This window comes from Carassius gibelio, chromosome B3 (genome assembly GCF_023724105.1).
Source record: "Carassius gibelio isolate Cgi1373 ecotype wild population from Czech Republic chromosome B3, carGib1.2-hapl.c, whole genome shotgun sequence".
NCBI lineage: Eukaryota > Metazoa > Chordata > Actinopteri > Cypriniformes > Cyprinidae > Carassius > Carassius gibelio.
This window is the reverse complement of record NC_068398.1, coordinates 42,667,988-42,692,850: the sequence shown is the minus strand read 5'-3', so window position 1 is coordinate 42,692,850 and position 24,863 is coordinate 42,667,988. Positions and strand designations below refer to the sequence as shown.

General features: G+C 42.2%; 2 protein-coding genes across 4 annotated transcripts in view; both read right to left on the bottom strand.

Annotated features, from left to right (window-relative positions):
- LOC127952707 (guanylate-binding protein 1) overlaps positions 1 to 24,459 on the bottom strand; it is a 35,504-nt gene extending 11,045 nt beyond the window's left edge. The window contains exon 1 of the mRNA XM_052551399.1: positions 24,340 to 24,459. The gene's annotated coding sequence lies outside the window, so the exon portion shown is untranslated. The remainder of the gene's footprint in view (positions 1 to 24,339) is intronic.
- LOC127952708 (guanylate-binding protein 1) lies at positions 950 to 24,459 on the bottom strand. Of its 3 annotated transcripts, none has more exons than XM_052551401.1 (10): positions 24,340 to 24,459; positions 17,022 to 17,201; positions 16,806 to 16,933; positions 16,481 to 16,590; positions 16,069 to 16,256; positions 15,595 to 15,837; positions 3,689 to 3,969; positions 3,063 to 3,275; positions 2,868 to 2,970; positions 950 to 2,609 (listed from the first exon to the last, which is right to left on the bottom strand). In XM_052551401.1, the coding sequence occupies exons 2-10, from the start codon at positions 17,194 to 17,196 to the stop codon at positions 2,167 to 2,169; spliced, it is 1,884 nt and encodes a 627-aa protein (XP_052407361.1). In that variant the 5' UTR covers positions 17,197 to 17,201; positions 24,340 to 24,459; the 3' UTR covers positions 950 to 2,166. The 3 variants fall into 3 exon arrangements, 2 of the variants coding, with proteins under 2 accessions (XP_052407361.1, XP_052407362.1); XM_052551402.1 differs by having other exon boundaries at positions 17,022 to 17,222; positions 24,340 to 24,407; XR_008153031.1 differs by lacking the exons at positions 950 to 2,609; positions 2,868 to 2,970 and adding an exon at positions 3,362 to 3,519 and having other exon boundaries at positions 3,156 to 3,275.
- Positions 24,460 to 24,863: the final 404 nt, after the last annotated feature.

Here is a 24,863-nt window from a genome sequence, read left to right as displayed (position 1 = left end):
ACAGAAACAGGCCGAAAACAATAACCTCTTTTAAATGATTCATTTAATGACTCTTTACTATCATCCTCTTGCATTAGTGGCACACTTTTTTCCCGTTTGACACTGTAAAGCTGCTTTGACACAAGCTGTATTGTATAAGTAAGTGCTATATAAATAAAGGTGACAAAAACTTTCAACATGGTGTGTCTTTATTGTGTTTATAGTTTTTAATGTTTTTTTTTTATCCATAAATATAGGAAATAAATGTCTGATTGCTGTAATGGAAATATAGATTTGAGGGTGAAGATGTTTTCCCAAATAAGCTTTATTGAAGACAATGAATAAATAAAGTGAACACAACAACAAAAAGATGGGAATAGGAGCAAACAGCTAAAAGTCATGACTTCACAGAATCTGAGTCAGCAAAGTGGAAAATTTAAAAGCCAAAAGTTTACATCTTGTACAATTGAATTAACAATGAGCTTATTGACCCCAATATAAGATGACCCTGATTATATGATGACCCCTCTTTTTTTCGAGATGTACCTTTTGGAAAAAAAGCTTTTTTGAAAACCAAATCTTGCGTTTTACTTACGAAAAATATGAAATAATTTAAGAAAAAAAAAAAAAAAAAATATATATATATATATATATATATATATATATATATATATATATATATATATATATATATATATATATATATATATATATATATATATAACAATGACCGCATTGACCCCAATATAAAATGACCCCGTTTTAATTTTTGTTTTGAAAGTTATGGTAAGTACTGGTAAAATGTACCAACAATGACTTTTAGATATACAATTAAAATAACAGGTAGTCCATCCGAATTAAAGGTCTATAACATAGTTTATGACAAATCATTATTACCTTTTTAGAGTCAGATAAGGGTCTTGTTACATTTAAGTTATGTCAAATGTACTTAAAATTCTTGGAAAATGTCTTACTCAAAAATGATTTTATTTAGTTCAGTACAGTAACATGAAAGTTTCAGACTGACTAAAAACAACTACATCAAAACAACAGCGAAAACCCACAGAAGACAATATCCTTAAACAGAAAATATTCCTTTCATCACACATCAACAAAGAACAATTTCCAAGAGAGAAAGGAAATACTTGTTCATTTATCAAAATACGCTGTAATGTTTCGACTGTAACTTTACAGTATTCAAAAAGGAACAGAGATAAAAAGCATAAAATTGAGCACTATAAAGAATACTTGATACTACATGATTCATAGTAAATGTTCATCAACATCTCAAAATAATGAACGGTTTAAATGTTGAAACAGCAAAAAGCTGAGCAAATAATTAAACTATTTGCAAATATAAGTAGCAGAAGTGTGCATGCAAATGTGTCAACAGACTGTGGTTATGAGTTGATTAATCATGTCAACATGGATAAAAGTGTCTAAAAGTGCTTAAATGTACTGACCTTTATACAATATTTGTAAATGAAAAAAGTGTGTTCGATTATATTTTAAGCAGTTCAAGCAACCAGTTTCATCACATTTGCAAAAAATTCAAATGCACACTAATAAATAAGCTGTCAGTGTATAAGATCATTTAAAATCCTTTGTATATAATGTGCATGATCATATGCACTTGATCGCAATTGTAAGTTTATTAACATTTGTCAGTATTTTATGTTAATTAATGATCTATTAAACATTATGTGATGTTCACTAGGTGCCTTAGGAATCATTCCCACCTTATTGTGAAAATGATTGTAAAGGGGTGTTACATGTGAGTATTTTCTGTAAAAGCTAGGCTATGTTGATGAAATGAGTTACTTTGCCTGTGTTGTAATCTGTATGACGCCTCCTGCCATTTAAAGGCCATTCAGTAAAGCAATGCTATTCTGGTTCTTTTTTAAAACACATTTTAGCTCTGTGTTGCTTGGTGCATGTCCAGTAGTTTATTTTACAATGTTAATCTCTATACATACAGATTTGTAGCTAGTCTATATATCTAACACTGTTCTCCTTGAATAAGGTTGGTAACCATGTCAGCTTTACATTCAGAAAAACGGATGATCAGCTCTCACACATTACCATGCAGCAGAAGGTGAAACAGCTATGACATCAAACAAAAAGCTTTTTAACTATAAAGTCAAAAAGGACATTGCATTCAGGGAGATTACTGTGTTAAAGCAGGTTTCACTGTATAGAACAGCCTCCAGATGAAGGTCTCGGTCTGCTGTTAATCGCCTCCATCTGCTGTCTGTGCTGTTGCCTCATCACTTCCAGGTTCTGTGCGTTTCTTCGCTCCTGATCCTCTATCATCTGTGCAAACTCCCTGGACTTCCTGTCCTCTACCTCTTTATTATTCCTCCTCAACTGCTCGATCTCGCTGGCCATTTTGTTGGCTTTCTCTTGAAAGCCCTTCTCCATCAGGGCAGCCTGTTCCCTCAGCTTACTGTCCATGGCGCGCTGTGTCTCCTGCTGTTGGAAGGACATCTCCTCTTCCATCTTCTGTATGACCTGTCTCACCCTCTCTTCATTATTCTGTTCTTCAGTCACCATCTTCTCCTCCAGCTGACGCTGCTTCTCTTCCTGGGCCTTGATCTCTTGTTCCAGAAGGACTGCCCGCTCTCTCTCCTCTGGTCAGCAAAAACACAGTGGTTCAAGAAACAGACATGCTGTAAGTTCAGTGAAGGAGACAAATCTAGCAGCATCATCCCTCTTGTTTGACACACTGAGAAGATAAGTGTTCAAAACAAGCATTCATCCATCCATCCCCTTACTCTGAATTCCCTGGCACCATCCTGTCATTTACCTTAATGCTAACTGTGCTACTGGGTTGATTCTACTCATATTCTTATGTGCAGGGCTTACTGTTGAAAACACAAAGCTCTCACCGCAAATCTTTCTTTCGTTTTCGGTTAGTTTATCATCAGCCTGCAGAATGGCTGTGGTGACTGCAACCTTTTGCTGTAGAAATTTCTCCAACACCTCTGCAATCTGTGAAGAAACACAGAAAGAGTAAACCTGTTGGTAAAAATATTAATATCTGAAGATGCTTAGTGCTATTGCTTTAACGTAACATTTATCACCTTGACTTCTTGATAAGCCAGTGTATTGTACTGATTCACAATGTCCTCCAGGTCTTGGCAGAAGAGATTGTACCCACCAGCTGTGGCATAAAACCCTTGATTGATCCTCTCTGTCATTGCTTCAGAGAGAACTGATAGAAGACCTTCACATTTAGCCTCAGAGGCCTTCTCATTGTCCTGGAGATACCTGTCAAACTGTTGACTGATGGCTTCCTAAAACAGCACAACACAGGAAGGATTCTTAACGCTCATCGTTTGAGTTTTCTGTACACTTTATTTCTATCCATCTAGTTACTTACCCAATGCTTTTTTCAAAAGCAACTTGCAAAATGGTATTATTCATCGTATCCTATCCCAACCATTGGGAACTTTCAGTGTCTTGCTCAAGGTCACTTTGACACATAGCCAGAATACACCAGGTTTGAACTGGGAACCTTCTGACTCTCAGACTATTTCTCTACAAGAATACCAAAGTGCATTTATCTGTGCAACAAATGTTGCCCATTTTTTAGAAATTTGAATTAACTGTTACCCATGTTGTTATTGGAGTCTTAGTTCATGTCATTTTCCATAAGGTGACTTAAAGCCATCTATTTTTGTCATGTGGCATGTCCACTCCCACCTACCTCTAAAGATGTCAAGAACTTCCCATCACTGTCCCTGAAGGAGCGTTTCATGAAGGTCTGTGTTGCCATGAGACTGAAGCATTGGTGTTCACAGGTGATTTCATTCAGTTCCAGAGGGAAGGACTTCTTCAGCTTCTCCATTCCACTCTGGTACACCTCAAGCCCCTCCTGAAAAGCAGCCTCATTCTCAATCAGTGCCATTGAGATCACAGCATTCTCCAGACATGGCACAGCTCCACTGGCAATGGTTTCTACATAGGTTTTTACAAGATGACCCAGAACTGTAGGAAAGCAGAAGATTCAAACACAAGTAAAGTCAAAAATAAATGGATGCAATTCTATTAGTTTAGTTTTGAAACAGGGTTTATGTCATTAAGTTGTTGATGAATAAAGATGCAAAGATGGAAAACATTAATTCCAGAGCATTAAAACCATAATTCACAAAAAAACAACAACTAATATTTGTATTTTTTTGTTTTGGGTTAAACCATTTTGGTTACTAATAACATCCATTTATATGTAAAAAAAAAACTACAGACAGTTCTCAAATTAAATTCTTCTATATTAAACACAAAAAGACAGAGGTTTGGGATGAAATGAGGTCGTGTAAATGACAGATGACACAAATACACCAATAAAGTATTTGTTGAAAAGCTTGTGGTACTTGAACTGTGGTTCCTATCAATATTGAATGTAGTAGCCAGCCTCGCAGTATGTTTAACTGCCAACACATCCCATAAAGCATTATGTGGTGTGAACAACCTAATCTCATTTGGGGGAAGTGAGGACGAGTGCCACCAAAGACAGGATGGATGCTGAGTTTCTCAGTATCCTTTCCAAATCAGTCGAAGAGCTGGATTTAGAGTAGTATCTGCCAGAGGAGCTATCCCACAGTCGTCTGGATGAATGGTTCCTGCCGGCGCACCGCCAGGCCCCTTGTCAGCATTCCTCTCCATTCTTACTGGAGGTCCATGATGAGCTCACCAGATCATAGCGCACTTGCTACTCCGCCTGCCTCCGTACTGCTACTTCATCTGCCCTCACTTCCATCAATGGCGCCGAAGAAAAAAGGTACGATAAGCCACCACCTCTAGAGTAGTCAGTAGCCGCGCACCTCTGTCCGCCCACAACAGCCATCAGCTGGAGAGAAAAGACCGCTCACCATTCCAAGCCGTGTAGGACCACTTCAGCTCTCCTTGGACATGCCTACACTTCAGCTGGACAGGTGGCTTCAGTGCTTCATTCAATGGCGTCCTTCAGGTTTTTCAGGCCAAGATCCTTGCATCCTCTGATTAATCTGGCCTGGATTCTGTGACCCTCAGGCACCTGAGGAGTGCAACCGACCTGGCCCTGCATGCCACCAAGACCACCACTGAGGCGATCGATGGCCAGCCCAATGGTGCTCGAGCGCCATTTCATAGAATATTTAGCTCGAGCTGATGTTAACAGATCAAGGAGGTGGATCCTCTAGGAAGATAAGATCCTCTTTCTCATTGCTCTAGTCTCTCCCAAGGGTCTCTTTGGGCCAGTGGTTGAAGGATTCGTCGAGCGCTTGAAAAGAGACTGGTTCTTTTCTCTGGACCTGAAGGATGAATACTTTTTTACATTCAGATAGCCCCCGTCACAGGATTTTCCTGAGATTCGCATTCGAAGGAGTCGCTTAGTCCTTCCCTTTGGGCTGTCCATGGCCCCCGTGCATGGACGCGGTTCTACTACCTCAATGACTGGCTTGTTCTGGCCCATTTAGAGGCAGATTTAATATCACACAGGACCCTTCTCCTCAGCCACCTGGAGTGCCTGGGACTCAGGGTCAATTTTGCCAAAAGCTTGTTACTCAACCAGTGAATATCATGAGATAATCCAAATGAGAGCAGAAGTAATGCCGGAATGGGCTCTGGCCATACGGAGGCTGGCAACCTCCATCAAGATTGGTTCGACTCACCCTCTCAAAGCGTTTCAAAGGATGCTGAGCCTCATGACGGCAGCATTGCCAGCACTACAGTGGCACCACAGGTTCCATCCCATGCGCGACATCATGGACGCCTGTAGATCAGGGTGAATCAGTCCTGTGTGACAGCCCTGGCCCCCTGGAAAAACTCCAGCTAGAAGGAACAGGGTGTGACCATAGGTGTGGTTTGCAGAAGGACAGTTGTCACAAAAGATGCCTCCAACTCAGGTTGGGGGCGCTGTGCGAGGACATACTAACTTTTGGCCACTGTTCAATGACAGAAAAAGGCTTTCACATCAACTGCTTAGAAATCCTAGCAGTTTGTTGAGCCAGTCAGTTCTTCCTGCCAATCCTAAAAGTGCACCATGTGCTTATCCGATCGGACACCATGTCTGTGGTGTTCTACATAAATTGCCAGGGAGGCCTCTCCTCAAAGTGTCTCTTCACTCTGGTATAGCACTTCCTGGAATGGGCTCAACAAAACCTGTGCTCGCTGGGAGCAGCGCATATACCAGTGGTTTTCAACCTGTGGTCCGCGGCCCGTGGTATTGCAGGTGGGCCACCAATTATTTTCTGTTAATTTCCAGTCCATTCTAGGGCTGTGCGATTAAAAGAAAACGTCCTAAAATCACGATTTGAGCGTGCTCATATGCCTAACTCCAGGTTCACACACTGTCTGTGATGCGCCTTTTTTCTGAGCCAATGTTGACGGATCAGAGCGTTCTCACTGCGGTAAAAGGCTAGAAATAAAAACGTGCGAAAATAATTCATGTCTAACACATGAGCATAGAGTGAATTTGTTAGTGAACAGGATGCAGTTTAAGTGAGAGGAGACACGTTTTAAGTGTGCACACTCTCTCCTCACAAAGCAGCGTGTATCTGAGCAAGCACGACCGGTTTTGTGACAGAGCAAAGGAAATCTGCTGCGAACAGAGAGATTCGCACTCGTGCATTTTTTTAATGTGCTTTCGCGTTATATTTATGCGCTCTCACTGCTGACCGCATACACATACTGTATACACACTGCAAACACCTGAGGCACCGCTACAATTAATGAGCTCTATGAACAATGCATGGCAAAAAAGAAAAAAAAGTCCCTGTATACGTCTATAAATTTTTTTACATCTTCACTATAGTGATAATTTTGACTTATGTCTGTTCTAGAGATGTTACAACTTTTTGATAGAGCTCTGATTGGTTTTCTTTTGGAAATATGTTTCAAATTAATCCTGAATGCATTTATGACTGTAAAAGCACAATTGCAAAATTGATCAAAAAAATTGCTATAGTTTTTTTTTTTTTGTCCATATCGCACAGCCCTAGTTTATTCAATAAATATAGTTTAAAATCTAGCTTCTGAGTACTAAGTTATTAACCCAACAATAGCGGGGTCAGTTAATTTTTTTGAAGTGGGCCACGCAAACATATGTGTTTGGTTGTGTGGGCCGCGAGTTGAAAAAGGTTGGGAACCACTGGCATATACCATTCCGCTGAGATAGGACAGAGAGTGGAGATCCCATTCGCTTGGGTGCTGCTCATGTGGCGACTGGCAGAGCTGCGTGTGTGCTTCAATGTTTGTACAATGAGTTTGTTAAATTGATTTTTTTAAGTATTTAAAGTGAAGATGATAATTCTGAAAGATTGTGCTTTTGCTGCTGCTGATCAACTGGGGAAATAATGCGATCTCAGTTTTGGTTCATGGCAGAGTCTTGGTGGAGCGTGCCAGTGATGACCAGGGAGTTCCTGTCGGGCTTGCGTTCTAATGCCGTTCCTGTCGATTACGCTTGGAATATTCCTGAAGAATTAATTAAGCCTCCTGCAAATTCTCGAGGCCCAAAAAGAAGAGTTAGGATGAAACGCGGGAACCAAGGGGGAGTTTGACGCAGAAAGATTAACTCCATTGCCTGGAATACTTAAAGGCAATGTAAGCTCAAATCAACATAAACTGGATGAATAACAAGCCAATGTGAGTTTTATGCACAAATATAGAAACATACATATACTTGTGACGGTGTGTGTGTTTAGGGAAAAGGAGAGGGTAGATCCAAATGCAGGTATGTTTATTAACAAAAAGGGTAATTCAAAAACAAACAGTCCAAGGTAACAAACAAAACAAAACAAAAGAAGGAACCGGATGAAACGGTACGGGAACTCGGAAGAACGAGAATGTAAGGGGGAGACGAGAACATAGGTATACAGACGGTTAGGACTGCATACAAACAACAGAGAAGGACAGCTATATATAAGGAGAATAATGACAAAGGATTGACAGCACCTGTGCGATTTAATTGGAGTGCAATTACTGTGGAGACAGGACCAGACTAGAGGAATTAAAGTGCCTATGGTGAAGTGCCTAAGGAGGAGTGAGCTCACTAGGGAACACCCAGGAAAACCCAACAGAAAAGGAGGTAGGAGGGAGGTGGAGCGGCGGACTAGGTGGAGGGACGGAGGGTCAGAAAACAGAGACAGGAGAACCAGATACAATGGACAGAGAGAGACAAACAACCAGGTGGAATGGAGAGACAAAGACAGGACAACCAGGTAAAATGGAAAAACAGAGACGGAACAACCAGGTGGAATGGAAAGGCAGAGGCAGGAGAGGTGTAACACAAAACAAGGAGTCCAGGAGGGTGGTGGACCAGCAGAGGATAAAGGGGAGGGACGGAGGGCCAGGTCCAAAGAAGGAGATAAACAGAAAAACAAAAACACAAAAACATGGGTCCATGGAAGACATCACGTGATGCCCTCCCGTGCCCACATCCGTGTGGTCCGACCAACGGGAGAACGAACCTCTGACAATCCCATGGCGCCTCCACCAGACTCCAGAAGACCGGTGCCGACCCAACACCGCTCCCGAAGACCACCGGTGACTTGACTCTGTCCTTGAAGACCACCGGTGACTAGCCCTGACTCTGGAGGGTTCACAGGAACCTGACTCGACTCTGGAAAGTTCACTGGAACCTGAATTGACTCTGGAGAGTTCACTGGCACCTGACTTGACTCTGGAAGGTCAACAGGAACTAGCCCTGACTCTGGAGGGTCAATGGTAACTAACCCTGACTCTGGAGGGTCCATGACCATCTGACTCGACTCTGGAGGGTCAACAGGAATCTGACTTGACTCCGGAACAGCATCGGTCACCGCCTCGGCCTCCGGAACAGCATCGGGCACCGCCTCGGTATAGGGCACCACCTCGGCCTCCGGAACAGCATCGGGCACCGCCTCGGCCTCCGGAACAGCATCGGGCACCGCCTCGGCTTCCGGAACAGCATCGGGCACCGCCTCGGCCTCCGGAACAGCATCGGGCACCGCCTCGGCCTCCGGAACAGCATCGGGCACCGCCTCGGCCTCCGGAACAGCATCGGCACCGCCTCGGCCTCCGGAACAGCATCGGGAGCGGCATCGGGCACCACGTCGGGAACGGCCTCGGGCACCGCCTCGTCCTCTGGAACGGCCTCGGGAATGTCCTCCCGGATGGCAGCTGCCCGCTTGGGAACGTCCTCCTGGACAGCAGCAGCCCACACGGGAACGTCCTCCTGGACGGCAGCGGCCCGCTCGAGAACGTTCTCCGGGCTTTGAGGAATGGTAGACGCCTGTCTCCTCCTCCTCCGCCCTCCATGATGGCGAGTTGGTAGCACCTTGTCTGAAGACTCAGGCGTTGAGTCGGCCATCTTGTGCTGTGGCGCTGGGCTGGCGGCCATCTTGTGCTGTGGCTCTGAGCTGGTGGCCATCTTGTGCTGTGGCGCTGGAATGGTTTGCACTCTGCTTTGGCGCTGTGCTGGCGGCCATCTTGCCTCGTGGTGCTGGGTTGGCGGCCATGCCGCGCAGCGGCGCTGGGTTGGCAGCCATTTTGTGCAGCAGCACAGGACTGGCGGCCATCTGGTACCACGGCGCTGGCTCGGCCGATTTGCGTCTCCCTTCTCCTCTCAGGACATACTGGGGAAGTGGTGGCACCCAACCGAATCCTGGGTCAACGGGAGCCCACAGTGGAGATCGCTGCCGGACCTCCTCCCGGCGGTTTGCTCTGGAGCGACCTCCCTTGGTCCCCCGGAACACCACTAGGCGAGAGCCCTCAAAGCCACCTTTCTCCCGCTTGCTGGCTGGGGAGGAAATGGCAGCAGATATACCGCTGGATCCTTGTGGATGGAGTTCTTCTGTGACGGTGTGTGTTTAGGGAAAACACAATGACAGGGTAGATCCAAATGCAGGTATGTTTATTAACAAAAAGGGTAATTCAAAAACAAACAGTCCAAGGTAACAAACAAAGCAAAACAAAAAAAGGGAACCGGATGAAACGGTACGGGAACTCGGAAGAACGAGAATGTAAGGGGGAGACGAGAACATAGGTATACAGACGGTAAGGACTGCATACAAACAACAGAGAAGGACAGCTATATATAAGGAGAATAATGACAAAGGATTGACCAGACTAGAGGAATTAAAGTGCCTATGGTGAAGTGCCTAAGGAGAAGTGAGCTCACTAGGGGGCACCCAGGAAAACAGAGACTGACAGCGTGATAATAATGGCATTCATTGAAAGTTGGTTGGATGACTCAGTTGCTAATAGCACTTTATGGATCAAGGGACACCTTTTAGGCTGGACAGAGATAAAGATACTACTTGGGAAAGACGTGGAGGCCCAAGAAAAAGGGGCAATAGAGGATGGGTGCTTGTTAATACAAGTAATACAGTTGTTACAAATATACAATTAAAAGAGAAGTCAGCTCTGTAATATTTTCAGACTTTATTGTAGATGTATTGATTAGAGTGGGCTCTCCCTCACTCTCTGAGCATGCTTTTGCCTCATCAATGGAAGTAGTGGAGAGTGGGGTAAGTTGACCCCCCCCCCCCCCTCTTGGCCACTATACACTTTTCCTGTCGTGTGACCATTTATTTTGGAACCACCAATCATTTCTGCCAGATTGTGATAAGGAGAAACACACGGGAGGAGTGGAAGGCACCTATTACTTAAACAGTTTTTGGTTTCTTAAAGTAATAACAGATGTAATGGTTGTTACATCAAAGCAAATTTATCCAGGTCTAAAAATATATATGATACATATAGATGATTTAGAAATAAAACCATGTCAATCATTTAGAATAATTAAATATTAGCCTGAACGGGTAAGCTACAGTAGCTATTTTTTTCCAAAATGGCAGCTACGGGTAAAAGTGAGCCAAATGTTGTGGGGTAAATTGAGCATTTTAATTTACCCCACCATAAGGCACTGTAGTTAAGTTAAATCTCTGAATTATAAACTGGTATTTAAAGTGATATTACTAGTTTAATTTATCATATAGATATTATTAGTAGTTTATTTTATAGGGACAGTGTACAAGTGCACCAAATCTTTCTCTGATGAGAACCAGAAAATACTTTTCATCACATTATAATCAGATATTGTCACGATCATTAGCTGGAGTGCCCATGAACTTCAGTAGAGGGCACTCCACTCAGGAACATTCCACCCATCAACCACCAGATGTCACCATATCACTTGGACACTAGCCCCTCTCATCTGTTGCACCATTCTTAATAAAAGTTCTGCATATGGATCCGAACGTCTCTGGCTCATCGTTACAGATATAGCTTTTCACCTGTAGACACTCATGGTCAACAAACTCTCTGTTTAGTCAAACTGTTAAATCAGTGGTTTTCAACCTGTAGGTTTTGCAGGTGGGCCACCAATTACTATTAAAAGAAATATACATTTTTACATACATGAATAATATTAATAAGTCATAACATAATAATTTCATATAATTAACAAAATAAATATTAAACTGTAACTATGCTTCCAGTATTCGAGCTCGTTGATTGGTTTAAGAATAAACTGCCAATTTATCTTAGATATTTTTGCTGCATATGCTACAGAACAACAGTAGTTTTGCTGAGCGGTGCCAACCAGTTATTTTCTGACCATTGCCAGTTCATTCAATAAAGACAGTTAACAATCTAGCTTCTGAGTGCTTAAGTCAAGTTATTAACCCAACAATAACTGGGTCAGTTAATTGTTTTGCAGTGGGCTGCGCAAACATATTTGTTTGGTTGTGTGGGCCATGAGTTGAAAAAGGTTGGAAACGACTGTGCTAAATATTCTATATGATGATTTGCCTGCTGGCTTGCTGGAGCTTTGAATTCACATTTAATGTAGAACGGCCTTTAGCAGCTGATTAAGGTAAAGGGCGAATGGCTCTAGCCACCGGGACACCCCTCTGTGCACAGCCCTGAATAGGTTACATGTGCTGCCTGTGCTGATTAAGTTTTTAGATCGATGTTATGGACCGAATCTAGGAGCAGTTATGTCTCTGTCACTACCACCTTTTGGATCATCTGATCATAATATTGAAGTTGTAAAGGGTTGTTTCTATTGCACAGACTGGAATATGTTTTTGAACACATGTTGTGATCTTAATGAACAGGTGTTTACCATTTCTAAATATATTACTTTCTGTGCTGATACTGTCATAATTCCAAAAATATAATTTTGTATCCCAATAATAAACCTTGTGTTACGAAGGAGTTCCCTTTCAATACTTCACTCGTACTGCGTCGAAGACGCATATGGGCAAAACCCCTTTTTTCTACTGAACTGAAGCTTTATTGAATCACGCAGTGAAACTGCACAGCCATTGGATCGTGCAGTGTTATTAAAACAATCCAATGGCTTGGCAGCGGTGCTGCACGAACCTATGGCAGCGAAGCCCGCCAAAGCCCGCCGAAATGGGCGGGGAATCTGGCTATATATTGCCCGCTTCGCCACAGGAATTCAGATTATTTCTCCTTCAGCGACGACGTCACACCGCTTCGCTGATCTCAGCTGAACTGCTCGCCGTTGACACGCCTCGCACTGGAACACGACTGCCAGTCCCCACTGCAGATTCTTTGCTTCCCTGCGGCCATCCGGTGAGAGAGAGAGAGAGAAACAAAAGCAGAAATTTCTCTAAAAGAGCCTTTCTAACGGCGTTGTTTCAAATGCCGTCTCGTCATTGCAGGGGCTCTGCACTTTGGCAGAGCGGAAATAGACCTCTTTGCCTCAAAAGACAACTCTCATTGCCCAATATATTTTTCCAAGATCGAGGATGCGTTGTCCCAGGACTGGCCCAACCATCTTCTTTATGCTTTTCCTCCAGTTCCTCTGATTCCCCAAGTAATCAGGCGGGTCAGGGACCAGAGATGCAGGGTTCTGCTTGTAGTCCCATTCTGGGAAAATCAGCACTGGCTAGCCGACCTGTCGCAGATGCTGACTGTAGCCCCATGGCCCGTTCCCCTGAGACGGGACCTCCTTTCTCAGGCAGACGGGACGATTTGGCATCCACACCCAGAGAAGTGGTCTCTGCACCTTTGGTCGCTCGACAGGAGCCCGCGGGACTCCCTGAGCGTGTGCTAGACACAATTTCACAGGCTAGAGCTCCATCTACACGACGCCTCTATGCCTCCAAATGGTCTGTGTTCTCCACATGGTGCTCAGACCATGGTGAAAACCCGACCTCTTGTGATGTATAAGTGATACTGTCATTTTTGCAAAAGCTCTTGGAGAAGGGACGCTCAAGGTCTATGTAGCAACTATAGCGGCGTCACAAGTCCTTATTGCAGGACAGTCGGTGGGAAGAAACAACTTAGTCGTCCGATTTATGAGAGGTGCCAGACGGCTTCATCCGCCTTGCCCACCCACCGTCCCTTCTTGGGACCTGCCCACGGTGCTGAGAGCCCTGAAGGGGGCCCCCTTTGAACCGCTACAGTTCATAGGCCTTAAAGCCCTGTCGCTAAAGACCGCTCTGCTGTTGGCACTAGCGTCTGTTAAGCGTGTGGGCGATTTGAAAGCACTTTCGATAAGCCCTGATTGCCTAGAATTCGGGCCTAACGACTCGAGGGTCGTCCTGAAACCGAGGCATGGCTATGTGCCAAAGGTGCTCTCCACACCCTTTAGAGCACAAGTGGTCACCCTCTCTGCATTACAAAACACAGAGGAGGATCCAGGGCTGAATCTACTTTGCCCAGTGAGGGCTCTAAAAGTCTACATAGAGCATTCTGCGCCAATAAGACGATCAGAACAGCTCTTCATATGCTTTTGAAACCGCACCAGAGGGTTACCGGTCTCTAAGCAAAGACTTTCAAGGTGGATTTTTGATGCAATCCAGCCAGCCTACTCTTCTCTGGGCCTGCAAAGCCCAATTGGAGTAAGAGCCCATTTGATGAGAGCAGTGTCTTCGTCTTGGTCATGGTCTAGTGGTGTGACTATCGCAGAAATTTGTGAGGCGGCTGGCTGGAGCTCGCCGTCCACATTTGCTAGATTTTACAATCTAGACGTCCCGGCACTTCATGCTAGGGTACTTTCTGTGTGAAGGTCACCTTCTTGTTCCTCATTTGCATGCTCTTGGCCATTCTTGCCCAAGGCTCAAACTTTACTCGTATGCACTCGGTCCCTTGGGTACTGAGGCGATACGAACACGGGATGATCAGGCTAAGCCAGACGTAACCTCATTAAGCTTATTCTGCCCCTAGTTGCTATTGTCATATTTTGGTTTAACATATCAAGTGTGATTGCGTTGGTCGTCCTCCCTTCTTAGCATGGCGTGATTGAACTGGGTTCCCAAATGCGTCTTCGACGCAGTACGAGTGAAGTATTGAAAGGGAATGTACTCGGTTACTAACGTAAACTCGGTTCCCTGAAATACGGGAACGAGTACTGCGTTCCTTGCCATGGTAAAAAGGCTGCACAACTCAGTCGTCGAAGTAACCTGAATTCCTGTGGCAAAGCGGCCAATATATAGCCAGATTCCCCACCCATTTCGGCTGGCTTTGGCGGGCTTAACTGCCATAGGTTCGTGCAGCACCGCTGCCAAGCCATTGGTTTGTTTTAATAACACTGCACGATCCAATGGCTGTGCAGTTTCACTGCGTGATTGAATAAGGCTTCAGTTCAGGAGAAAAAAGGGTTTTTTCCCATATGCGTCTTCGACGCAGTACTCGTTCCCGTATTTCAGGGAACCGAGGTTACGTTAGTAACCGAGTACGTTTTCAGGTTTGGTGAATATGAAGAAGAGACAATTTAACTCAGGAGCTTATGAGGAGAAAAAACAGATAAGCAGGGAAGATGAAAGGCCAGTAAAAATAGCTAAAAATAATTATAAAAATAAGATTGAGGGTGTGTTTTTGCAAGGTAATCTTAAAGCTGGCTGAAAAGGAATTAAGAGAAATGGCTGAAGTAAATACTTCTGCTATACGTGATGAGATGGTACTTCTTATAGATAATGTTAGCAAGATGGCACTTTTTAAAGATAATATTAGTTCTTCTAATAATTTTAAATTGAATATATCTGACATTTTGTAACAGTTGAAGGCTACACCGCTGGCCCCAGACACAGATGGTATATGTGGTTGAACACTGTGCTCAACAGCTTAGTGGAGTTCTCCAATTACTTTTTCAGTCTTCTATAGATCTAGGGTACCTGATTTGTGAAAAAGCTCAATTATTGTACCTATACCTAAAAAAGTAAAGCCAAAATTTGATGAATAATGATAAATGAATAATGATAATGATAAATTTGCATTCCCATTTGCTCAAATAGCAAAAGAAAAACTCAATAATAATGTTTTCATGACTTTCAATAAAAGGAAAAAAATTGAGAGCGACTGATAACGTCAGTCAGAAGAGAGAGAGTGATGTCAAATTTTCCGTCCCTCCCGTAGACACGTCATTAGATACACCCCCACATTAGCATTAACTGTTTTTTTTGTAATTTGCTGCAAAGGTGTTATAATACAAAGAACAGTGTTATAAATGTACAAATATTTTTTTTTGTAGATATATTTTTTTACAGATATAAAAACCTTTGAGGATTTACGATGATGATGACGGTTAAACACGTCATCCCAGTCTTGTGTAAAGGGTCCATAGGTGCTATAAAAATGGTTTGATCTGGTTAGCCACTGCTACATGAATCTACGAGTTACCTCTGCCGGTGACCGTGTGTCCATCTTTCAGATTTTTCACTTGGCTCTGGTCAAAGATAAACTGGCAGAAACGATTCGTGACCTCCAAGAATCGTTCTGAAATCTCCCCTGGGTCCAGTGTTTCCAGATAAGATACTTTGTCTGGATTGGTTGGGAATGGGAAGGTGAAACATTTCCGAGATGGGAAGTATTTGCGAATGCACTCTCTTGGAAGGTTGTAATTGTTCACTTGCATCGAGTTACCTTCAAAAGAAAAACACAAAGCTGTCCTTCAGTCAAAATACACAGTGAAAACTGTATCATCAAAGAAACTGCTAGCTTGTCAACATGTTATTGATCAATGATCTTGGCTATCACTGGAGATAAACACAGAGAGCTAAAATCATTGACTGGAAGTGGATTTGTTTGCTAACAGAATGACAAAGCACATGTTCTGACAAAGCTGGTAATAAAACTTTCAGGGTTAAATATTACCTAGTTTTAGCTTCAGAGCAAACTCTAGGTATTCGTCCTCTGTTGCATCTTTCTCATTGATTTTAAGCTGTAGAGTGAAGTCCCTCACAGCCCAGATGAAGCTAGGGAAGAACTTGACAAACTCTCCGTCATCTACGACTTCATCAGGTGACTTGATCTTGATGTACTCCGTTAGCTCAGTGACATATCTGTTCAGTGGGAGTCAAAGGACTGTTGAACATTCACTGCAATATTGTAAACTGAGAACAGCTGTACCAGAGCAATCCCAGCTCATGGGCAATTTACAAAAGACAACCATAATTTGGGGGTAGCTTTACATGGAGTCTTTCTTATTTACATATTACTAAACTATTAACCTAAATACTCGACCAGCTCACATATCAAACAAACTTGTTGTTGATCAGAAGGATACTGCAGTTCCTCTATAGCCCTGTTGTCAATAGTTCCTCGGCTGTTCAGGACTAGAGTGCTGCTCAGAAGGACAGCCAAAGAGAAGATCCTGGTGTCATGCTTTGAGTCGCCCTGAAACAGACCAGACATGAAGACATGAGACAACAGCCCATAACAGACACACATTTCCTGATACTGAATCTGTGATTGTGAGATTGGTGTACACCGTGATATCTCTTTGGATTGGGTCGGTCACTACAAGCAGGCCACTAGGCCTGGACAACTGACCAACCATCAGACAGAAAGACCTATAGATAATATATGACAGAAGTACTTTAGTTTGTCACCTTGTCCACGTCTCCGAGTCCCTCGGTGTCCAGCAGCACCAGAGTGGTTCCTGGTTTAGTGGGGTGAGGCACGCACCACATCCAGATGCCCTTCGTCTTGGACTCGATTGTGCTGCCCAGTGCAAACCCTGAGAACCACACACCAGAAACCCCACAATGACTTGCATGCACTCATCTGGAGGACACGAGTGTTTGGATGACATCAGTGCTGCTGACCTGTTTGCTTCCCTGCCAGTCGATTCATCAGGTAGGACTTCCCAGTTCGGTAGAGACCCACCACGGCCACCACCACCACGGGCTGCTGGATCTGCTCCAGAACCTGCAACGCTGACCGCTGGACACACAGCTTCCCATCGGACGCCGTGTCAATCAAGCACACTGGTTTGTCCATGGCCACTGGAGACACAAACACATTCACTTCAACCATTACTCCAGTAATCCTGCTTTACAGTTAGTCTGACTCATTGTCACATGAATTGGTTTCATAAATCAAAATGACCGTCGCTCAAGCTCAGTGAGTGTGGCATCTTATGCTGGGAAACTAACCTAATCAGGAGCAGGCTAACTATCAGGTTCAGATGAGCTCCTCTAACACTGAGCAACAGGAACACATCCATATCACCACTGACTCTCTCACATACTGTTATCAGTACAAAAATACAAGCATACAGAATATACACCTTAAACAATCAAATAAAAACATAGGCTACAACTGACTGTATTTAATGTATTGAGCCCAAGATTTAAAGACTTTGGTTAAAGATATATTAAACCATTTTATCATGCTGCTACATGTGCTACGCAGCCTTTCTCTCTGATTTTATGTCAGCTAGACTTTATGGTTATTAGTAGAACATTATGATGTAAAATTGCTCTTTAAACCATTAAAACAGACTATATCTTATATGATAAGAGGAATACACATGAACTCATTTGAGCTAGTAGTTAGGGTGGTACTGGCCAGCTTACATGTGATTCACAGTTACTGCTATCATAAAAACACACTTATACTGTATGTAGAATTAAGATGTACATGTGTCAGATGAGAAATACCCCTGTGACGTGTCAGTTATAGACTGATGAAAACCAGAGGTGTCAAATAACGAAGTACAAATACTTCGTTACTGTACTTAAGTAGAAATTTGGGGTATCTATACTTTACTTGAGTAATTATTTTTCAGCCGACTTTTTACTTCTACTCCTTACATTTTCACGCAAGTATCTGTACTTTCTACTCCTTACATTTAAAAAAATTGCTTCGTTACTGCTATTTCATACCGGATTGTTATCGTTCAGAGAGAGAGAAAGAAAAAAACCCTATCCAGATAAATCGCGCCATCAGGATGGAGTGAATTTGATTGTGGTTGGATGAGAAGTATACACATATACCATTCCGACACCCTATTGGTCCATACGCGATCCATCACACCTGCACATGACACAAGTCACATCACACTACATAGACAGTTTTGGGTTCGTTTATCAAAAAATATATTTCTTAAAAGTAGGTTGGAACCAGTAGTATCCGATCGCCTCAGAGTCAGTCCGCTTAAATTTCAAATGAAACCGGCGTCAGTCCGGTCTCCTCCCGTCTTTCAGTTTCAGCGCGCTCTTCAATCCGCCGACCACGGTGGAGCAGCGCGAGCTCAAACAGAGACAGAGGACACAAGGTGTGTGTTTACCGATAGATTGTTAGAATATCTGTATCTGTGAAGTTCTTTGTCATAAATACAGTTTACAAAAGGTCACGATCAGTCGGTTTCTCATCTAGTGTAAAGTTTTCGCTTGTCACCGCTAATCATGAAACAGCTGTTTCCTTACACTTATTTAAATATACTTCATTTAATCATACGTACATACACTGCTGTGCAAAAGTCTTAGGCAGTATTTTCACTTAAAAGAATGGTGTTCGGCCAGTTATTTATATATTTTGCTGTAGAGTGTCACTGTCAGTATAAAATATCAGTTTACAATTCCAAACATTCATTTTGCCATCGTCAAACTGCTTGTGCATTCAAAATCGCACTAGATTATTATTACAATTAATGGCAAACTACTGTCCTACTGACACATTGCAGCAAAAGATATAAATAACTGGCTTAAAACCCTTTTTTGGGGTGAAAACACTATTCTTTCTTTTCCATAAGACTTTTGCACAGTACTGTATTTTAAAAACGAGATTGTTGCTACTTTATAAAGAATGAGCATACAGTCATTCACAGAACTGATTTAAGACAGTGACAGACAGCACTCATCTTAACTAAATATCAGAGTGAGTGACAGAGATACAGTAGAAACATTATGTGTACTTTTGTATTAAATAATGACCCAGATTGTGAAATACATTTATTAGCCTTAGATTAAGGGAAGCACAACTTGGGAAATGAGAGCATCCAAGGTGAAAGCTATGGATTTATTTTAAATATTTGTAATGTTCTTTAATGTTATCCATAGTTTTTTTTGTAGTTCTTTTTTTTTTTTTTTTAGTATCAGTTCAGGCACGTTGAGGCGCCAGTACCATTTTAAAAGTATCGAAAAGGCACTGGACCCTACTTAAAAGTTATTATTTATCTCTCACTACTGGCTCATTTGCCAAATGGGTGCTTTCTCTTCGTCCTCCACAAATTAAGCTACTGTAGGTAGTTGGGTAGTGAGACGTTTTAATAAATTATCGTTTGCGATTAATGACGCAAATGACAATGTTGTGATATCTAGGCTATAGAGCATCACAGTCCCACCCACAGCTGGTGCTGGAACTAAAAATTCAATGCAATTTCTGCATTGACATTTGGGGTATAAGCCATTAAAACGTAACCATACATGGTAGACTTAAAACCAGCTACGGCTGTACTAAGCAACAGTATATGCTCATATAAACGTAAAAAGATCATGGGGGCACTAACCTTGTTTTGATCTAAATGCCTTTTATTCGCTATGTCTTGGCTAAGTACTTCATTACCCACAATCCTGAACAATCCCACAATCCCACAGTGATGCATCTGATTGGTGGAGCTCGTATAACCGTCTGGTTAAACCCCTCGAAGGTCCGTGAAGACTGAAGATCATTAATAAAAAAATAAAATAAAATAAAAACCTGTATTGCGTTTTTGCACTTATCAGTGCAATCATGATCTCCTTGGCTGCCATTGAGAGTTTTGCAGGGAGGTTGGTAACTTTAGTTAGCATTATCGTCCACTTTAGCTAGGCTACTGTAGCCTCCATATGAAATGAGTCATATCAAGCATTTTATAATGCCACTGTCAAAACAATATTTAGCCTAGACATACCTTTTTGTGCATTTACTGAACATTTGTGTAATGGCAACGACATGTGTTGACAACTGAGCAGTGATTGCAGTCAGATACAAAGCACTGCACCATTGCTGACGTTATCGTTAACCACTTTCACACACGCACACAATATAAAATACACGATGATAAAATAAAAATCAATACACAATACATATATAAAACACTATTTATTTACACGATTAATACTGAAAGAACTGCTATTACTGCAAATTCACTATATAAAATACAATTCACTGGAGGAAAAAGTTCGCGCGAGCGGCCGTCATCAGATTTGGATGTTGCTCAAAAGGCTCGTTGCCTCGTTCGCAGTTGTGGCTTCAGTCGAATTCAATGGGGCGCGGTGGTTTATGGGATGAGTAGTTCCTGCGCTCGAAATGAAAATATGTACACAGTCTTGTACCTTTGACTTTTTTTGGATTTTGTCTTAATTTTTTCACTTGAAATGATATGTTATATGCTTATGAGTTCAGCCGTAGCTGGTTATCCTCACACATGCTCTAAAACTCTTTAGATACGGATTTTTCCGAAAGTGAATGGGAGGAATAAATGGGAAATTTACTTCCGGCACCAGAGCTCTCTCGGGCTGTGGGTGGGACTGTGAAGCTCTATATCAACTTTGTACAGTATTGTTCAAAATAATAGCAGTACAATGTGACTAACCAGAATAATCAAGGTTTTTAGTATATTTTTTATTGCTACGTGGCAAACAAGTTACCAGTAGGTTCAGTAGATTGTCAGAAAACAAACAAGACCCAGCATTCATGATATGCACGCTCTTAAGGCTGTGCAATTGGGCAATTAGTTGAAAGGGGTGTGTTCAAAAAAATAGCAGTGTCTACCTTTGACTGTACAAACTCAAAACTATTTTGTTTTTTTCTGGGATTTAGCAATCCTGTGAATCACTAAACTAATATTTAGTTGTATGACCACAGTTTTTTAAAACTGCTTGACATCTGTGTGGCATGGAGTCAACCAACTTGTGGCACCTCTCATCTGTTATTCCACTCCATGATTCTTTAACAACATTCCACAATTCATTCACATTTCTTGGTTTTGCTTCAGAAACAGCATTTTTGATATCACCCCACAAGTTCTCAATTGGATTAAGGTCTGGAGATTGGGCTGGCCACTCCATAACATTAATTTTGTTGGTTTGGAACCAAGACTTTGCCCGTTTACTAGTGTGTTTTGGGTCATTGTCTTGTTGAAACAACCATTTCAAGGGCATGTCCTCTTCAGCATAGGGCAACATGACCTCTTCAAGTATTTTAACATATGCAAACTGATCCATGATCCCTGGTATGCGATAAATAGGCCCAACACCATAGTAGGAGAAACATGCCCATATCATGGTGCTTGCACCTCCATGCTTCACTGTCTTCACTGTGTACTGTGGCTTGAATTCAGAGTTTGGGGGTCGTCTCACAAACTGCCTGTGGCCCTTGGACCCAAAAAGAACAATTTTACTCTCATCAGTCCACAAAATGTTCCTCCATTTCTCTTTAGGCCAGTTGATGTGTTCTTTGGCAAATTGTAACCTCTTCTGCACATGACTTTTTTTTAACAGAGGGACTTTGCGGGGGATTCTTGAAAATAGATTAGCTTCACACAGACATCTTATAACTGTCACAGTACTTACAGGTAACTCCAGACTGTCTTTGATCATCCTGGAGGTGATCATTGGCTGAGCCTTTGCCATTCTGGTTATTCTTCTATCCATTTTGATGGTTGTCTTCCGTTTTCTTCCACGTCTCTCTGGTTTTGCTCTCCATTTTAAGGCATTGGAGATCATTTTAGCTGAACAGCCTATCATTTTTTGCACCTCTTTATAGGTTTTCCCCTCTCTAATCAACTTTTTAATCAAAGTACACTGTTCTTCTGAACAATGTCTTGAACGACCCATTTTCCTCAGCTTTCAAATGCATGTTCAACAAGTGTTGGCTTCATCCTTAAATAGGGGCCACCTGATTCACACCTGTTTCTTCACAAAATTGATGACCTCAGTGATTGAATGCCACACTGCTATTTTTTTGAACACACCCCTTTCAATTAATTCAACTAATTGCCCAATTGCACAGCCTTAAGAGCGTGCATATCATGAATGCTGGGTCTCATTTGTTTTCTGAGAATCTACTGAACCTACTGGTAACTTGTTTGCCACGTAGCAATAAAAAAATATACGAAAAACCTTGATTATTCTGGTTAGTCACATTGTACTGCTATTATTTTGAACAATACTGTAACTCGTTACCCTCCGAACACTGGACATAGCAGACGTATGTACCGAATACAAGAAGCTATCAATCAAGAAGGTATCAGGATTATGAGTTATTTTTCATTTTTAGTTTTTGAATAATCACTTAGATTAATCATTCATTTTGACAGCACTATAATGTTTATTGTAAATAGTCAACCACACAAGAGTAATTGTTACTAAGCCTGCACCAATGTTCTTGTCCATTGCCCTCACAGAGTCCTGCAGCTAAGCTTGGATGTACATTTACATTCCATTCAAGGTTATTGATGACATGCCTCTGAAGTTTGACTTTTTGCACCATAACAATACTTATTGGCAACTAGTCATCATATCTCTAGCTCTTTAATGTATTTGCATTGTACTAAAATGAGTTCATTTTCAATGGGCATATATGTGGCTGAAACAGGTAGCCTAGTGCCTCCCAAATTTTTCAACATGAACATTTTAATATAACATTATAGTCATTATGGCCTTTAGAAAATTTTTTTTTTGAGGAGGTGGGGTAGTGCACAATAGGCCCTTGTGGCACGGCCCAAGCTTTTGTTCTTAATGGCATTTTTTTTTCCTTACATTACTTTTACTTTTATACTTTAAGTAGTTTTTTAAACCAGTACTTTTACACTTTTACTTGAGTAAAAAGCTTGAGTTGATACTTCAACTTCTACAAAAGTCTTTTTAAACCCTAGTATCTATACTTCTACTTGAGTAATGAATGCCAATACTTTTGACACCACTGATGAAAACACAAGGTCTGAAAGCATTAAACGACACAGATGTATTCTCTGTTTGTGATGGTGGATCGATGTAATCCAGGATCCATATTAAAGTCCCCGTGAAACGGAAGTTGCAAACGGCTTTTCTCCAGTGTTGTGACGTATTTCCGGGAGAAACGGAATAATAAATGAGGAAAATAGTGGGCGTGGCTTATTTTCCAACTAGCACCTGATTGGATCTAGATAAGTAGGTGTGTTCACTTGCATGAGACATGGTTCATTTCAACTCACCGTCGTCAAACTTTGTGAGGTACCAATGGTGTACACTGACGGGACAGCGTTATCTGTTAATGACAGATATTTCAAGAACCCCATTACGTGTTCTTTCGTGATTTTGGAGTATTCGCGCGTGAAGTGTTTCGAGCACATCCGTGAACACTCTGTTATCCCTCCTTCCTCGAAATGTAATAAAATCGATCCATCTGGACCGTAACGAGGGAATTTTAAGGGAAAAGTGTTCCGTGAGTTCCACAACCAAAAATGCACCTCCTCGCCATCTTTCCCTTCACGCGCTGTCAATGCTCGCAAACACACAGGCAGCCTGTCTGCTGTCAGTTGGAGGGGCGTGGTTACAGATTAAGCAGACGCCCAATTCCTCAAGCCTACGTCATCAGTGAAGGTCCTCCAATGCAGAGGGGAGGGGCATTTTCAGATTTTGATTAAAGATTATGAAGCCAAAAAATGTTTTTGTGTGGATTGACTCGCATGGATGAATTGTTCAGCACAAAACGATCAATTTAGGCGAACAAAGTAAATATAGTCATTTTGATTTCATGTGTACTTTAAGGACTGCCTAAGAATAAGATGCACATCAAATTATCCTGACCCTGATTGTGTGAAGTCAAACTCTCGTTCATGAAATCACTTTAGTCCCGAGTGATTTGTTTGGTTATTTCAAGACAGGTTTTGGACTTTAATCCCCGCTTTTCTCAGGGTCTTTTATGAAACAGCCCCCAGAACATCTATCAAGATAAGTCAGACTGTAGAGACACACACACACACACACACACACACACACTGAGTGCTAAATGAAATCAGCAGCACAATCTCAAAGACACAGGGTCACACATGATCAACTGCAGGATCAAACATGAAGAATGTTCTGCTGACTGTGAAACACTGAACATTGATTGTTTGCAGTTATAAGAGCAGCACAAGTGCTAGAATGATCTGAATGAAGGAACAGCTCTTACCTGATTTAATTCAATCCAGTCTAACTTCAGTCTGTGTTGTGTTTATGTCCTAGCTTCCTGATATTCTACCAGTGTCTCTTAGACACACCCTCCGCTCCAGACTCTGGGTGCTGATTGGTGGAGAGTGAGTTAGGGGCGGTCCCTGGTCTCTGATTGGAGCTCCTCCTATTGACTGAGCAAACAACAATCTGCACTTTCTCTCTTAGTTTCAGTTTCACAAGCAGCGACTGCAGACTGGAAAACACGTGACAGCAGACACAAGAAGCTTGGACTGTTTCCAGAATGAGCAGCCACATAAAAAGATCAGATGCTTTCCTGTTTGTGGTACAGTATCACACAGATTGGAATGACATCTTGTACACCTGAGCTGTGAACAACAAAAGCTGATCAGTGATATTCCAGAAATAAGAAGAGTACAGTAGATTGTCAGTGATAAACCTGGTTTCTGATGACACTGAATGGATACTCCTCCAGAGTATCAGACTTATAAAGTGTTCCAGACAGCTGCTGGTGGAACTGTACTG